Source organism: Triticum aestivum, chromosome 4D (genome assembly GCF_018294505.1).
Source record: "Triticum aestivum cultivar Chinese Spring chromosome 4D, IWGSC CS RefSeq v2.1, whole genome shotgun sequence".
Lineage (NCBI taxonomy): Eukaryota > Viridiplantae > Streptophyta > Magnoliopsida > Poales > Poaceae > Triticum > Triticum aestivum.
Window position 1 is genome coordinate 1,278,942 of NC_057805.1, and position 16,347 is coordinate 1,295,288.

Genomic DNA, 16,347 nt, shown 5'->3' on the forward strand with positions numbered 1-16,347 from the left:
GATTTTTCTAGCTCCCCTGCACTAGAGGAACTATGGATGTGGAGTTGCTATTTCAGGGCTGACACGGTCTTATCCCAATCCATCAAACGGCTGGCTATCATTGGTAGATTCAGATGAGAAAAAGAAAATTAATGATTGGGGATAAAAAAAAGACCAACCAAACTAGACTAGTGTGTTGTCTTTTTTTATATTATACTAGAAGAAAACTTCGGGAGCACCAAACGCTCAAGCCGAGATCCTGACTGCGAACTCTGCCTTGCCAACTCTCGCGCCTTGCCAACTGAGCTACGCTCAGCTCTCAATGATTGGGGATAAGGCAGTGGAGAAAACTAAAATGGAGAAGGATGCCCACTGTCCTATTTTCTTTTTCTCCGCCCCGCTGTCCTCATCGCCTTTACTGGCGTTCCCCCAGCCGAACGGCGACCGCGCCGCCGAGGGAATCTGAATCTCGACGTCTTGCTTCTCCTCTGCTCCGACTGCGGCACCCGCTACTCTGCCTCAACCCCGCCATCCGCTCGGCCCCGGAGCGCATCGCCTTTATTGCAGCCGGCGTCTCCCGCTGACCCCTCCTGCAGGTCCATCTTGGGTATGCATTTTTGGGGGCTCCTCTAGATTTTGTTAGCATGGAGTAGATCGTTTAGGTGTCGCTATTTTTTTGGGACGGGATTGAGGTCTTACCCCGTTACCCGGGCACTAATTTTTTTTTTTGAGAAATCACCACCTGAATAGTAATAGATAATATATATAGCATTTGTAAATTGTAATCTAATTGAACGAATGCATTTCAATTCTGTTACTTAGTTAATCCGTGATATATATGGACTTTGTATCTGGCTTCACAGTTCTACAGATATCAATGGAGGCTCCGTTGTGTGGTTTGGTGGACGCCATGTCCAAACTTCCCGCAAAGCTTGATGGGCTATTGCGTTATCGCCACATGCTGCCCAATGGAGCACAAGATGAGATACCTCTCATCAAGAAAGATCTCCAGAAGATGCTTACCATTCTTCAGGATGACGGCAACTCTAGAGCAATGGTCAAATGCTTGATGAAAGAGTTGCGTGAACTGTCGTATGACATCGATGACTGCATCGACCATTATGAGCACGCGGCTGATTCCATGAGTCGTCGATCTTACTTCAGAATTCCTCGCCGTCAGAATAGTTTTACTCTTAGAAACACTAAGACCACTTGGCTTCCTGAGAAGCTGAAACTGCGCCTATGGATGGCCAACAAGATCAGAGAATTTAGCGTGCGCTCGCAGGAGGCACTTCAACACTTCTATGACTATGGTGGCACGAGCACTGCTACTAGATGTGATGTGTCTTTTGGATCTTGGCATCCCACTCTGTACTATGAGGAGCATGCCAAGCACCTGCTTGTTGGTATCGATGCCCTTATGAGCAAGCTCGAAGCGTCACTGAGCAAGGATGAAGAGCACAAGCTCAAGGTGGTATCCGTTCTTGGATCAGGAGGGGTTGGTAAGACCACGCTTGTCAATGAGCTGTACCGTAAAATTGAAGGGCAATTTGAATGCCGGGCATTTGTGCGGACGTCAAAAAGGCCTGATATCAGGAGGCTTCTCATTAGCTTGCTCTCACAAGTTGCGCCGAACCATCTACCTGACAATTGGAAGGTGCATAACCTAATTGGCAGTATCAGAACACATCTCCAAGATAAGAGGTACATACTTTCACGGCAAACTATTGATTACATATGGTAATTAGAAAATGCAGATTTCTGCCATTCTGAGATATAAGGAACTGATTGTGGTATGCTAAAAGAATGGTTTTTATGATATTTTCACTTATTTTTTGTCTTTCTTGATTGATGGAGTAATATTCATTATTTTTTGGTGGACACGGGATCCTAATGTATTTTCATCATATAACATGTTACTGCAACATCTTGGTGCATGGTGCTATTTTGGGGGTTGTTTGGGGGGGTGGGGTCATAATGATTGCAAACAATTACTAGTTTTCTAAATATGAACTTACGTTATAAATTTCTGAATCTTCTATATCTTGCATCAGCGTTTTTCTTACGCAGTTCTGTACAAACACTTCATTGTTTATTCTTCTTCTTCAAAGGGACAAATCTTCTTATTTCCTATTCCTGATTTGATATTTGCTGTTAGGCTGATGACTGTGCAAAAAAAATTTATCAGGTATTTGATCGTAATTGATGATGTATGGGCTTCGTCAACATGGGAAATCGTTAAATGTGCTTTGCCGGATGGTAATTGTTGCAGTGGAATATTAGTAACAACAGAGATTGAAGATGTAGCACAGAAATGCTGTGGTTATGATTCTAACTATGTTTTCACGATCAAACCACTTGGCGACGATGATTCACGCAAGTTATTTTTATATACAGCTTTTGGTCCTCAGCATGAATGTCCGCCAGAACTCACTGAAGTTTCAAATAGTGTATTATAAGAAAATGTGGTGGTTTGCCATTAGCAACTGTTACTATTGCCAGTATTTTAGCAAGCCGGATGAACAAACAACCAGAGCACTGGAATTATGTAGATAAATCACTGGGTTATGGTTTGGGGACAAGTCCTACTTTTGAAGGGATGGAACAAGTACTCAACCTTAGTTATAATAATCTTCCTCGGCGTTTGAAGGCATGCATGTTGTATCTCAGCATATATGAAGCAGATTACATTATTTTGAAGGACGATTTGGTAAAGCAATGGACTGCTGAAGGTATTGTCTGTGAAACAGAAGAGAAAAACGTGGAGGAAATCTCAAGGAGATATTTTGATGAGCTTATAAGAAACAGAATGATCCAGCCTGTCCATTTAAATGACAACGGTGAGGTTTTATCCTGCACAGTACACCACATGGTACTTAACTTCATTGCCCACAAGTCTATAGAATAGAATTTTGTCACTGCAGTACATCATTCTCAGACAACTGCAAGACTTGCCGACAAGGTTCGTCGACTTTCTCTTCAATTTGGTAATGCAGAAGATGCAACGGCACCAACAAATATGAGGCTATCACAAGTTCGGACACTTGCCTTCTTTGGGATCTTCAAGTGTGTCCCTTCCATTGTGGAGTTTAAACTTCTTCAAGTTTTAATCCTACACTTTTGGGGTGACGAGGACGGCATCAGTTTAGATATAACTGGAATTTGGGAGCTTTATCGGTTGAGATATATGCAAGTGACATGTAACGTCATATTAGAATTACGAACCCAGATGAGGGATCTAAGATCTTTTCCGCGCTTGCTGCACCTCAAACTTCCTGCTGAGACAAGACTGCCTGATGGGATTGGCCACATGACATCGCTTCACACCCTCGGATATTTTGATCTCAGCAGTAACTCAGCAGAGAATGTCCAGAGCCTTGGCGAGTTGACAAATCTCCAGGATCTTCAGCTGGCCCGTTGTACTGTACAGACTGATAATCTGAAGAACAACATGCAATGCCTGGGGATGATTCTGGGAAAACTAAGCAATCTTAAGTCTGTAACTCTGGTACCTGCAGGCTCCTCTCATGTTGATGGTATGAGTATGAGCGTTTCGGGTGATGGTTTGAGTAGCATATCTTCTCCACCGGCCTTTCTTGAGAGGCTTGAGTTATCGCCGCATGTTTGCATCTTCTCCAGCCTCCCGGAGTGGATCGGACATCTTGCCAGGCTCTCCATTTTGAAGATCGCAGTTTGTGAGCTAGTGAAGAATGATCTTGACATTCTCAGAGGACTGCCTGGACTAACTGTTCTTTCACTGCATGTCTGCACAAAGCTTACTGAAAGGATTGTTTTCGAGAAGGCGGGATTCTCAGTTCTCAAGTACCTCAAGTTCAAGAGTAGTGTACCTTGGCTTAAGTTTGAGGCAGATGCCATGCCTAATCTTCGGAAGCTCAAGCTAGTTTTCAATGACACTGGAGTGGAACTGGAATCACATAGTACTGCACCAGTGGGCATCGAGCAATTGTTAGGCCTTGAAGACATCTCTGCAAAAATTGGGGGTGGAGGTGCTGATGCAAGGGCTGCCTTGATGACCGCTGTTAGTAGTCATCCACGCAATCCTAGAATCAACGTAAAATTGGTGGACTGTATGATTTATGCTGACGGAAGTAGCAGGTACAAATTTCCCTTTCTAAAAGACAAATCTGACCTCTTCTTCTCCATGACTTCCACCATAGATTTTCAAAGCTCCAGCACGTGTGAACACGCTTTTTTAATGATGCTAAGTAATTGCTGTCAACAGGATTTCTGTGCCACCGGAGCCATCTTCACGTTTGCCTGTCCCAGGTATAGTCATATTTCATCTCGTAGTTCATCCCCTCCGTCCCTTTTTCTTCCAACTGAATGGTTGAAATTTGGCAAAAATCCGCGCTATTATCGCAATTGGATAGCGTTTGCCAGGCCATACTGCAAAATCATGATTCCCAGTTATCAACAATAAAGAATAGCTTGTGTTTCGTAATTTCTATACTATGTTTTGGCCATCATAGTAATAATTACTTTGCATTTCAAGGGGGAACATGTCTAGAAAGAATTTGTTTTTTTAGATAATGGTCTAGAAGAACATGTGTTGATGTTTGTCGCCAAAAGACTCATCTGAAGTTAGAGTTAACAATTTTTACATGCTAAGCTATATTAAACCACATTATTTTATCTACTGCATCATGTGTGAAGGAAAATTTATATGTGCATATATGCTCTATTTGTATCCTATATGCAATTTGCATTCAAATTTATCACCCCATCTTTGAATGATTTCTATACCCTTTTTGATAAGTATATATTGCTAACTGCAAATAGATGCCACTACACGAAGTGATGTGGAGCTCAAGCTACTCAATGAAATTGAAGAACCAAAGACCCTGCCATTGCCACTTGATCAACAGGTGATACCGCCGCATCCGCAGCCGCCGCGTTACCGTGGCGTGCGGAAGCGGCCGTGGGGGCGCTACGCCGCTGAGATCCGGGACCCGGGCAAGAAGAGCCGGGTCTGGCTCGGCACCTATGACTCCGCCGAAGAAGCGGCTCGCGCCTACGATGTTGCTGCCAGAGAATATCGCGGGCCCAAAGCCAAAACTAACTTCCCCTTGACCGCAGCACCGTGGGCGACCTGTGTGAAGGCAAAGGTGGCCACCGCAAGCCACATTAGCAGCAACGAACCCTCTGCCCTCACCACCGACTCCTCCTTCGCCGCAGCACCATGGGTGTCCACAGCACCGCGGTTGAACTTGGCCGCGAGCCACAGCAGCAGCGACGAACCCTCTGCCCTCAACACCGACGACGACTCCTTCACTGCAGCACCAGGGGTGTCCACAACGCTGCGGTTGTCCTTGCCCCCAGCGTCTCCAAGCCACAGCAGCATCGAAGAGTCCCGGTATATGTGAATGATTTGGTCACGTGTGCTGTGATTAAGGAAGGAATTGTAGTATTTCGAGTAATGGTGCTGCTGTTTCACTGAATAGCTCGGTTGTGCAAACTCAATATTTTTTCCTTTTGGAAATGAGAGATTTTACCCTTTCCAATTTTCACCAAACGGATGCGTTTGAGCAGTTTCAATGTCTGGAACTTTGGATTAAGAATTGGTGGAATTGAGCAGTTTCAATGTCTGGAACTTTGGATTAAGAATTGGTGGAATACCAGCCAATCCGACACTCTCTTAACTGATATTCAGGAGAAAAGAAGTAGTACTTTGTGTTTTTCTTTTTTTGATTAAAAGAGGGGCGATTTCATTAACAAAACCAACGACATAAGTAGTACTTCCTCCGTTCCGAATTACTTGTCGCACGTATGGATGTATCTAGATGTATTTTAGTTCTAGATACATCCATTACAGCGACGAGTAATTTGAAACGGAGGGATTAGTTCACAGAAGGAAGGCTGGGATGTGGAGGACCTGCACAACAAAGAAGCCACGTGTCAAGCATCCCAAGAAACGCGCAACGCGTAAAGACAAGCTAGCTAAAATCCATGCCGTTCCTCAACCCAAACACAAGGGAGATAAAAAAAACGCAACACAATGGCGTCACCGACGAACAAACAAGGGAAGGCACGGACGACAGAGACAAGAGATCAAGCACAAGAAAAAGGAGAAGGGGACCCAAACCTTGTCACACACCGACGACCGACTCGCCCGGGCCCTCCAACCGGAGACACGCTGGCTACCCGGGACCGTGCCGCCGCGGCTCCGGCGGCTAGCCCTCTTGATCCAGCCAGCTGACCATCTCTACCCGTCTGGCCATCTGTGATATCCTACGGTGAGTCTCTGATCTTGATCGTGCATGATGCGTGTATGATTAGTGCACGGTTGAGATCAGGGGCGTCACAAGTTGGTATCAGAACCAGGTTTCCGGTCCTGTGGACCTGTGAGTAAGGCTGGATTACGAATAAGGAGGGTAGTGGCATCTTGTGCTATCACGATACAAGGTTTGTCAGAGAACAACTTTTGTCAGCTATGTTGGCAACAACGTCGGTACCAAGGGCGGGGACGAAAAGAACTAGTTTCCTGCTCGTTAAGACAAGGCAGACCGATAGACAAAGTTTTCGTCCACCGGTGGTTATCGAAATGTCATCAACAATAGTAACAGGCTTTTGCTGATAGAGTTATACACCGAGGTGTTTACACAAGCAGGGAATTATCACTGCTTAGATCATATAAATTATTTTGAAAGGTTAAATAAACCAATGGAAAGGAAAATGCGATCACTCACATGTGTCGGGTGAATATCCTTCCCAAGGACATGCAAATCATGATATACATGAGATGACATCAAGCATTTAACCATTTAGATAAAAGCGACGTCGAGGATCATGATGTTTACCCATACAACGGTGCTTTATGTTGCAATTGTTTGCCGTGTATTTATTGTTTCTTCCCCCTCCTTCTTCTCCGGTTGACCCCGAGACCACCGACGACGACCCTGAGTTCGACTACACCCCTGTCGACCAGCTTCCTCTTGAAGAGCTTCCAGGCAAGCAAAACTAAATTGAATGGGCGACGCACATTCTCAAACTAAATTGAATGCCTATGCGTGCGGGCACGATAAACTGATGCTAAATTAATATCAGATGTCAACTTTGTTCACATGGTATGGCCAGTTAGGGAGTCGTGTGGTTGGTGAACTTTCTAAAACTAAATTGTATGCCTAGACTCGCGAGTACGATGACTGACTCTAAATTAATACTCCCTCCGTTCGGAATTACTTGTCACAAAAATGGATGTATCTACAACTAAAATACATCTAGATACATTCATTTCTTGAACGAGTAATTCTGAATGAAGGGAGTATATGTCAATATTGTTCACATGCTGCGGCCAGCTAGGGAATCGCGTGGGTGGTGCACATTCTTGAGCTAAATTATATGCCTAAGTGTGCGTGCATGACAACTAACTATAAATTAGTACTCCCTCTGTCCCAAAATATAAGAACGTTTTTAACATTATTATGGGACGGAGAGGGAGTACATGTAAACTTTGTTCACAACAACTTATCTAGGAGCGTGAGCAAGAGGACAAGCGATCCGTCGTCGGTGAGGATGGTCTCTTTAAAGACGGTGTATTTCAGGACGAATAGGAGAAAGCAGCGATGGAGATGAAAGAAAGGTAATTGGGAGTTATGTAGTTGGTTGTTACACAATGCAGTACCTTTATTGTGAAGATAATAATAATGATAATGTTGTGCAGGAGTAGTAATAAGAGAAGTTTGCTTTGAGATGAAGGAAGCAAGTGAGTTATCCTTTATTCATGTATTTAGTTAGTTAGTTACTCCTGGTAGCTAATAAGTGCTTACTCTTTGGACTTTGGTGGTGTATGTATCCAAATAGTAGGAATGGTAGCCGAGATTCAGATCTGACAGCCATCACTCACTGCCACTCACTCACCGTATTAGAGCAACTCTAGCAGACCCTGCATAAATTTGATCCGCAAAACGCGTTTGCGGTTTCACGAAGATCGCGTTTGCGGCTCGAAAACTAGCGCGCCCGAACAGACCCGTATCTAAACCTACGTAATTTGAAAAAACACTTCCGCGGGAGAAATTGCACAAACATAGTTCAGCACATACTACATAGTTCATCACATGATCAGCAAACTACAAGCATAGTTATACTACATACTAAGTTAAACTAGTATTAGAGGGGTCGGATCTGACGGCAGCGAGGTCACGGCAAAATGGACGACGCCGTGGAGGAGCCGGACGCTCAACCCTCCTCGCCGGAGCTGCACAGGTCGACGTACACAGCCGCCTGCTCCGCGCGGATGCGGCGCCACTCCTCGGCCTTTTCCTTGGCGGTGAGGTTGGCGGCGACCGCCTCCCGCCACTGGAGGGCTTCGAGCTCCTCGGCGTGGCGCTGGCGCTCCGCCTCCTCGCGCACGCTCCGCTCGGCGATGGCGGCCGCAACGGCGTCGACGTCGACGATGTAGTCTTCCGGCCCGATGACTCCGCGGCAGCCGAGCGGAGCGGGCTCCTCCTTCACGGGGACGAAGGCGAACGCGTCCGGCTCCTCCGGCTCCTCCTCATCCTCCGACCACTCCCTCTTCATGGGAAGAAGGCCCGCGCCGGAGGAGGAAGAGCTCCTGGCGTACAAAAAACTCGCGGAGGAGAAGGACGCGCGCCGGCGGTTGTACTCCTCCGTCTCGTTCCGCCGGAAGCTCGCCGGTGGCGACATGCCGCGGTTGGTCCACCTCCGGGCCCCACGCTTCAGCGCGCCGTCGGATCGGACGCGCCGCTCGCGCTCCGGGTCCCTTCCGCCGCCGGATCTGCTGCTGGAGCCGCGTCCGGAGCTCCACATTCGGCCCCACATGGCGGCTGGAGGCGGGTCGGGTGGTCGCCGGCGGCGAGAAATGCAGAGAGGGGGAAGGGGAATCGCGGGGCTCGGCGGCGACGAGGGATAGGGTTTGGACCCGCAAACGAGTCGCGGAACGGCAGTTATAGCGGTCGGGGCGTGCGGTTTGCGGGCCGGGCGAGTATGCGGGCTCTGTTCTGGCCGGAAAAATGAGCCGAGCCCGCATATTTGCCGGAATTTTGCGGGTTTGCGATTTATGCGGGTCTGCTAGAGTTGCTCTTAGACTCTCACCCTGCTCTACTCCACCAGTAGTATGAGTATTTCATCAGGGAGCCAGCTGGTGTCTCTTGCTTGTTTTCTCATTCATTTTTTTGTCTAAAAGTATAGAAATGTGTCCTTTCGATCTTCTTCTTTGCAACGAAAAACAATGTAATCCATGGCTAATTGATGAAATGCTGGATGTCGGTTCCTTGATAAAATAAACCTGGCTGTTAGCAGCCCCTGTATGTAACATATGTGCTCGTCCGTTTATGCGATTCTTTTTAATTATATTTGGGTTGCTTTATGCTTCAGATGAGCGTTTATAATATATGATGATGACGAAACATTATGTTAGAAGATGACATAGCACAGCATGTGTAATTCGGATTTGATCGCCACATGCAAGCGGCCATGGACGGATCCATGGAGGGAGAAGTATCCAGCCGGCGACGACGCTCAAGACAAGGACATGGATTAGATGGATATCAAATGGACGGACGAACTTCAATTGTCTGAACATCGTGGATGGGTGGATGTTAGCTAGAATTACAATTTTTCTAGTACGTGGTGGTACAAATTAAGTAGTAGTAGTACTAGTGGTAAAATTAAGAAATGCCACCACCTTCAGCATATTAAAAATAAAAGGCAGCACAGATCAAAGCCAGACAGCGATGTGAATCTTCATATGACGGACTTGGGTTGGGGGCACGACACTGCACTGCAATGGTGGTTTGATTTTTCAACCTGAAATGGAGAAGAAGGGCGGCTCGTGGTCTGCTGCTTTACAACTGCTTGACTTGTTGTCATGTGGGCCGGTGTGGCACGTGTTTGATTATTTGGCACAAAGGAGGAGTCTCCATCGCAGCTTGGCCATACACGCTACATATTCAAGTACGTTCCACGCAAAAAACTTACGCAGGATGAAATATGGTGGCTTCGAATTTTGCTTCTCTCCTCTTTAATTTGTCTATACAAACATACCGTTCGGATCCTTTTCGCAATGGAAAACAACAATTTTTAAGCTATATTAGTTTGAGAAACGATCTTATATTCAAGGACAGAGGGGTTAGTAAAAAGAATTAGCTAAATTAAACATGATCATGAAATGGGTAACAAAATGTAAAATATAAAGATGAGGTAGTAGCAGCACATGTGTGTAGTTGGGATTTAATCGCCACACCCACACCCACACCCTTGGAACAATCGAACGATGGATCCGACGACGACGATGTGTGGTGTCTCTATGACAGGGACGGGTTAAGATCCTCTATAGTATTGTACGGTGTTGTAACGCCAATGACACATGGGTTTGGATTCATACAACAACCGTATTGCACAATACGTTACTGCAGAGCATCCCAACCCGACTGATAGGGACACAGATATGGATTGATACCAAATGGACGGCTCAATTGTTTGTACCAAATGGATGGGTGGGTTGGATGGATGGGGCTTATTTTTCTTGTACGTGGTACTCTCACAACTACTAGTGGTAAATTTAAGAAATGCCACCACCACCATAAAAAGAGATCAAGGCAGACAGCGATGTGGATCTTTTGGGTTGCCTGTTTTTTCAACCTCTCCCTTCACTTTGCGCTTGACTTGTTGTGTTGTGGCACGTGTTTGCTTACTTACCGGGGACAAAGCCGAGCTACAGTCTTCAGTCCCCAACGCCGCTTTGCAATATATACACGGTAGACGGTACATGTTGCACCACATGTCACTCTCACTTGTGGAAAGTCTTGTCCATGCCACATGCACGAGGATGTGGCTCTCAAGTTTGAATCTTCAATCTAGTACTGGTGCTCCGATTCCCCTCATCCTAGGATGGGGTGCAGGACACACACTTTTTTCTTTCCTTTTTATTCCCGGACGCAAATTTTTCGACGAAAGTTATGTTGCAAAGATTAGTTGCACTTCTTATTTGGGTTGGATATAAGAGGTGCCGGTTAGCCCGGGCGTTTGATGCCCTTTTGAGGTGTCCGTCTTGATTGAAAAAACATGACCGGTCAGTGACCGGCGGGCCGTCCGGGCGTATGAGGCGGGTTTGAGGTGTCCGGCTGCAAATGCTCTAATTGTCAGTATGTGAGACATTCCTGTCGACTGCGAGCCGCCTGTGATGACTTCGTAAAATCTCAAGATGCTATGCTAGCTCAATCTCTCGGAGGTGCTCGTAGAGGTAGGGTGTGTGTACGTGCATTCATAGGGATGAGTGTCTCATGTATGTGAGCGACTTCGATGGTACTAGGTTCAAAAAATATGCAAGTACGTGACAATGGGGGTATACATATTTTAGTGCTTCAACATCATTTGTGTCCGACCTATACGTCCACCGTATTCTAGATTTTGATACGATTTGATTTGATTTTAGCATGGATAGAGGAAGACGAGGAAATTTTAGATTTATTTGAGGCTTTGATACCATCTGATTTGATTGAGTATGCATGGGTAGGGAAGCACATGAATTTTTTTGATTTAGTTGAGGTTTTGGTCATATTTGATTTGATTTGGTTTGGTCATATATACCTGTTACAAACGTTGGACGTTTTAGTAACATGATTAATTGATGTGCCTGTCGCGACTCTGGGGCAATTACGGCTTCGTTGCCTCCTGTTGGCGCCACCGCGAGGTCTCCTATGGCCTTAGGGCGTTTGGAGGGCTCCTGCTCCGCTTTTAGGTGTCTTTTATATTTATTTAGGGTTTGTTTTGAGCAAGGAGGAGGCGGCGACGGCTCACCGAAGATTAAATAAGGTTCTCTCCATCCAACCCTTGTTCGTACAGTTTGTCTAGTATCATTGGAGGATGTGTGAAGGTGTGTCTCAGGTGGACCTATTAGACTCAATCAGCGATTGTCTTTGATGGATCTATTTGGATCTAGTCTTCGTTCGTCTACATTCGTGTGTCTACAAGTTATATGCACCTGATTGTGTACTACGATTCTTTTCGTCGGCGCGGTTGTTGCTCTCGTGCGCTGGTGCTGTGAGACCTTACAACAACCGCTCTCTGGTCGTCCACTACGATAAGATTTGTTCGGGTCAGGTGAGGAAGAGGTCATGACATAGGCGCGCCTTCGATTCGCTCCAATGCTCGTTAGTGGTCCGTGCACCTGATTGTAATTTTTGTTATTCCTAGTGTTCCTCATGCTGCTATGAAAAATGATGAAAGATTTTTCCTAAAGAAAAATGGAAAGGCATGTAGCATAATTCACTGATGTGTTGGAGGATGCTGGTGTTATGCATGTGACCTCTTGGTTGCACCATACACGTACACTACGATTCCGTTTTGTTTATACGTACATAGTACAAGAAGGATAATACCCTCCCTCCCGGCCGTATCTTTGCCATCCTCACTCAGATTATTATGCCAAGACCAAGAGCCTGGGAGGAATCCAGTCCCCAAGATTCCTCGTCCCCTTCCCCTTCCCCTCCGCCTCCGGCCGGCCACGCCCACCAACACAAGACAAGCTCGGCAAAAGATCCAATTTCGCCGCCGCCGCCGCATCCACCCCCAATTCCTCGTCCCCGCACCCCGACCACACCCCATACCGGCCTCCCTACTAACTAGCGAGTAGGGACGGACGGCCCGAGCAACCAACCGAACCAGCCCAAAGATTTGATTTTCGATTTTCGATTCCATCTCTCGCCAAGAGAGACAGCGAGAGGGATGGGGATCCCGAGCCCGAGCGACGAGGTGGTCCAAATCGTGCACGGGGACAGCGCCGGCGACCCCACCGTGGTCACCGTGAGCTGCCCCGACAAGACCGGCCTGGGCTGCGACCTCTGCCGCCTCGTCCTCCTCTTCGGCCTCAACGTCCTCAAGGGCGACATGAGCACCGACGGCCGCTGGTGCTACATCGTGCTCTGGGTCGCCGCCTCGCGCCGGGGCCGGCCCCCCGTCGCCTGGGACCTCCTCAAGGAGCGCCTCGTCGACCTCTGCCCCGTCCCCGCGCCCTTCGGAGTCGACAGCGCCTACCTCGCCGCCGCCGGCCTCCAGGAGCCCGCCGGAGAGCCCCAGGTGTTCCTGCTCAAGTTCTGCTGCTACGACCGGATGGGCCTCCTGCACGGTAATACTAGATTTCTTCCGTTAACCACCTCTCCTATCGTGTCTGCTTCTGATTATTACTGTAGATGCTGTGTGTGTTTGTCAACAAAGTGCCTAATTGGTTAACTCAATTTCCGCGCAGCTTCTTTCTAGGTACTGCTTGATCCATGCTGTCCATGTCGATGCCGTTTTACAAGAATTACTAGTATTTTGTTTGGAACTAGTGTATGATATTACTGACTGACTGACTGAAGAAAACATGTGTTTTCTTCGCTGATCGGACAGCCGAGCCCTCCGGATTACATTGACTGTTGACTGACTTTCTTCTATGGTTTCTTGTGAGACTATCATTCATTAGTCTCCTGGTAGACCGCTCACATACGCAACCGGAGGAATTCACATGTTTATCTGCTGCGATATAATCGATGCGTATTCTTGTCAGTCAACTAATATTGTTTGGCACCTCAATTCTTGTGACCCTGGTATTTCCTAGTATATGATAATTGTAAGAATTTAGGATGTGTAGTCCTCACTTGGAGGTCTTAATGGACATGTTGTAGAAATGTTTTTCTAGTGCAAGAGCATGACAGGATTCAGAATGTGTAACAAAGAAATGTCTAATCCAGACCTGCCTGCTGGGAATTATGTCTTTTGCAGACGTGACATGCGTGCTGTGCGAAATGGAGCTTACGATTAGGAGGGTCAAGGTCTCCACCACGCCCGACGGCAGAGTCATGGACCTTTTCTTCATCACCGATGCTAGGTCCGTTTCTTATCTCCTCTTATATGTGCCTCATATAGGCCCTTTTGTTTATAATTTTCCTAGCGATATTATGATGTGAGCATATGGTCCATTTCTTATCTCCTCATACATTATTTTCGATGCCCCCCATAGGTTATTTTGTTTGTCAATCCCATAAGAAAGTATTGTTCCAACCTTTTCTTTATTGACTTTTTGCAACCTGCTGGTTGAACAGTGTTCATTTTTCTCAAGGGATATCGTATTGTCTTGGGATATGCATAATTAACCTTCTTGCGATATTATCATGAGAGCATATGATCCTCTATAACTCGTTAATTGCTCTGAGCAGTATGAAGTTGTTCAGTCATGTTTTCTATCATAGTTTATTAGGTAATCTTCAGCTCTGTAGTTTATGTTTACTAAGGTCCATCATTTGAAATACAGAATCTACATGGCTTATGTTTAGTAACTAAGGTCCATCATTTCAAATATAAGTATGACATACCTTTGTGAAGGTAGTAGATGAACGGATACCTCGTGCAATGATTTCAGGGAACTTCTACACACAAAGAGCAGGAGGGAAGAGGCCTACGAAAAGCTGCAGAGCGTCTTAGGTGACTCGGTGACGAGTTGTGAAATAGAATCCGCGACGGAGGACATGTCTTCTTGCCTCCAAGCTTCAGCGTTGTTGTCGCCTCTTGTCCTGGAGCAGATGTTCAGCGAGGTTGATGTCATTGAGGAGCAGTCGAGCCGCTCGAGGTCTGACAGTAGACTGTCGGTCACAATGGACAACTCCCTCAGCCCCGCGCATACCCTGATTCAGATCCAGTGCGGCGACCACAAGGGCCTCCTGTACGACATCATGAGAACAGTCAAGGACTGCAACATCCAGGTAATTCAGTATATAGAAGTACATTTTTGTTTTATTTCTTTGGGAGATGTATTCAGACTAGTTTGCTGTCAGATTTCGTATGGTCGGTTCTACGCGGGCCAGAAGGGCCGGTGCGAGGTGGACCTTTTCGCGGTGCAGTCGGACGGGAAAAAGATACTTGACCAGCAGAAACAGAGGACGATGTGCTCTCGGCTGAGGACGGAGCTGCTGCGGCCGCTCCGCGTGGCGCTGGTGAACCGGGGCCCCGACGCGGAGCTGCTGGTGGCGAACCCGGTGGAGGTGTCCGGGAAGGGCAGACCGCTGGTGTTCTACGACATCACGCTCGCGCTCAAGAACCTCCATAGACGAGTCTTCTTGGTAATGAAATCGTGTGTCCACCATGTTCATTCCTATCTGACAACTACACACCTCGCTCTTATCGATCAGTTGTTCATAGACATAACCAAACATTTCTTTGATGAATGGTCTGTAGGCCGAGATTGGAAGGCATGTGGTGGATGATAGAGAGTGGGAGGTGTACAGGGTGCACCTGGGGGAGGACGACCACGAGCTCTCGTGCTCGGTGCGGAGCAAGATCGTCGACGGCGTCACCAACATGCTCATGGGCTGGGACTGACTGACCGACTGGTCTCACCATGCCTCTTCCTTGACATTCAGTCTTGTTGCAAAAGACAGAGACCGGCTTCATTTGTTTGTTTTGTGTAAGTAGGTGCCATCGACTCGTTGTACATAGGGAGGGATGTTGATGGCTGCTGCTGCTGATGTAAATTAAGTGGTTTCAGGTTGCTGTTCACTGGATAGTTAGGTCACTCTGCATCAGTCTGAAATACTACGAAGAAGTCATACTTGCCTTGTGTTGTTGCTAGGCAATGAAATGATGATACATTGATAGACCAGTGTTGTTGGGTCTGAGGTATGTAGTGTATCTTTGCCCAGCTCAGCTGGTGCACTAGTATTAGCTAGTGATTAGCACAGTAGGGCAAGTTAAGCAAGTGGTTCCGACAATACTATTAATAGTTGGCAATGCTTGCTGATTTTCTTATTTTATTTTATTTTATGAAAGGGGTCACATTGCTCTCTTTTTCATTACGAAAATGGAGTCATATACCATCTATACAAACTTGACAGTTTTGTGATGCAAGAATTTTAGTTTCAAAAAATTTCCACGGAGCCCTTTATTTTGAATAATTCAAATTCATAAATTTTAGTTTCAAAAAATTCTGAAAAAATACACATGTACGCAAGGATGTAAAGTGTATGCGTGTGTATGCGTGAAAGATTTCAGGATGAAATACCTTGAATTACGAGCTGTACAAAATAAACAAAATCATGGACTTTATAGATGAACAGTACATATGCTAAAAGGCTCCAGATTTTGTCTTTTTTGTGTAGCTCACATTTTAATGCATTTCGACCTGAAAATTTGCACATATGTACATTATGTATCTAGGTATATATGTATTTATTTTTAGAATTTTTGGAAACTGAAAAATTTGAATTTTAAAGTGTTCAAATAAAGGCATCCATGGAGTTGGTCTCCGTTTGGTATTTTCGAACCACTAAGCACTATATACAAAGACATAGCAGCCAATAGACTACACTAAGCTGACATAGAACCCCTCGCTCGCCCAGGCGCGACTCTGGGATGGCC

General features: G+C 46.3%; 1 protein-coding gene and 1 pseudogene across 2 annotated transcripts; both read left to right on the forward strand.

Annotated features, from left to right (window-relative positions):
• The first annotated feature begins 300 nt into the window (after nt 1-300).
• On the forward strand, nt 301-5,501 carry LOC123095561 (disease resistance protein RGA5-like; annotated as a pseudogene). The gene is made up of 5 exons (XR_006446273.1): nt 301-586; nt 843-1,683; nt 2,168-4,095; nt 4,223-4,266; nt 4,780-5,501. The product of XR_006446273.1 is annotated as a disease resistance protein RGA5-like (transcript).
• Nucleotides 5,502-12,348: 6,847 nt separating this feature from the next.
• On the forward strand, nt 12,349-15,765 carry LOC123095562 (ACT domain-containing protein ACR10). The gene is made up of 5 exons (XM_044517066.1): nt 12,349-13,084; nt 13,720-13,825; nt 14,357-14,696; nt 14,769-15,053; nt 15,169-15,765. Exons 1-5 carry the CDS (start codon nt 12,685-12,687, stop codon nt 15,310-15,312), a joined length of 1,275 nt encoding a protein of 424 aa, XP_044373001.1. The 5' UTR covers nt 12,349-12,684; the 3' UTR covers nt 15,313-15,765.
• The last annotated feature ends 582 nt before the right edge of the window (nt 15,766-16,347 follow it).

Excerpts from the sequence above, each read along its gene's own strand:
- LOC123095562 (XM_044517066.1), top strand. The coding sequence starts at position 12,685 with ATGGGGATCCCGAGCCCGAGCGACGAGGTGGTCCAAATCGTGCACGGG. Across the intron at positions 14,697-14,768 it reads TCAAGGACTGCAACATCCAG|ATTTCGTATGGTCGGTTCTA; the intron begins GTAATTCAGTAT and ends GTTTGCTGTCAG. Across the intron at positions 15,054-15,168 it reads TCCATAGACGAGTCTTCTTG|GCCGAGATTGGAAGGCATGT; the intron begins GTAATGAAATCG and ends AATGGTCTGTAG.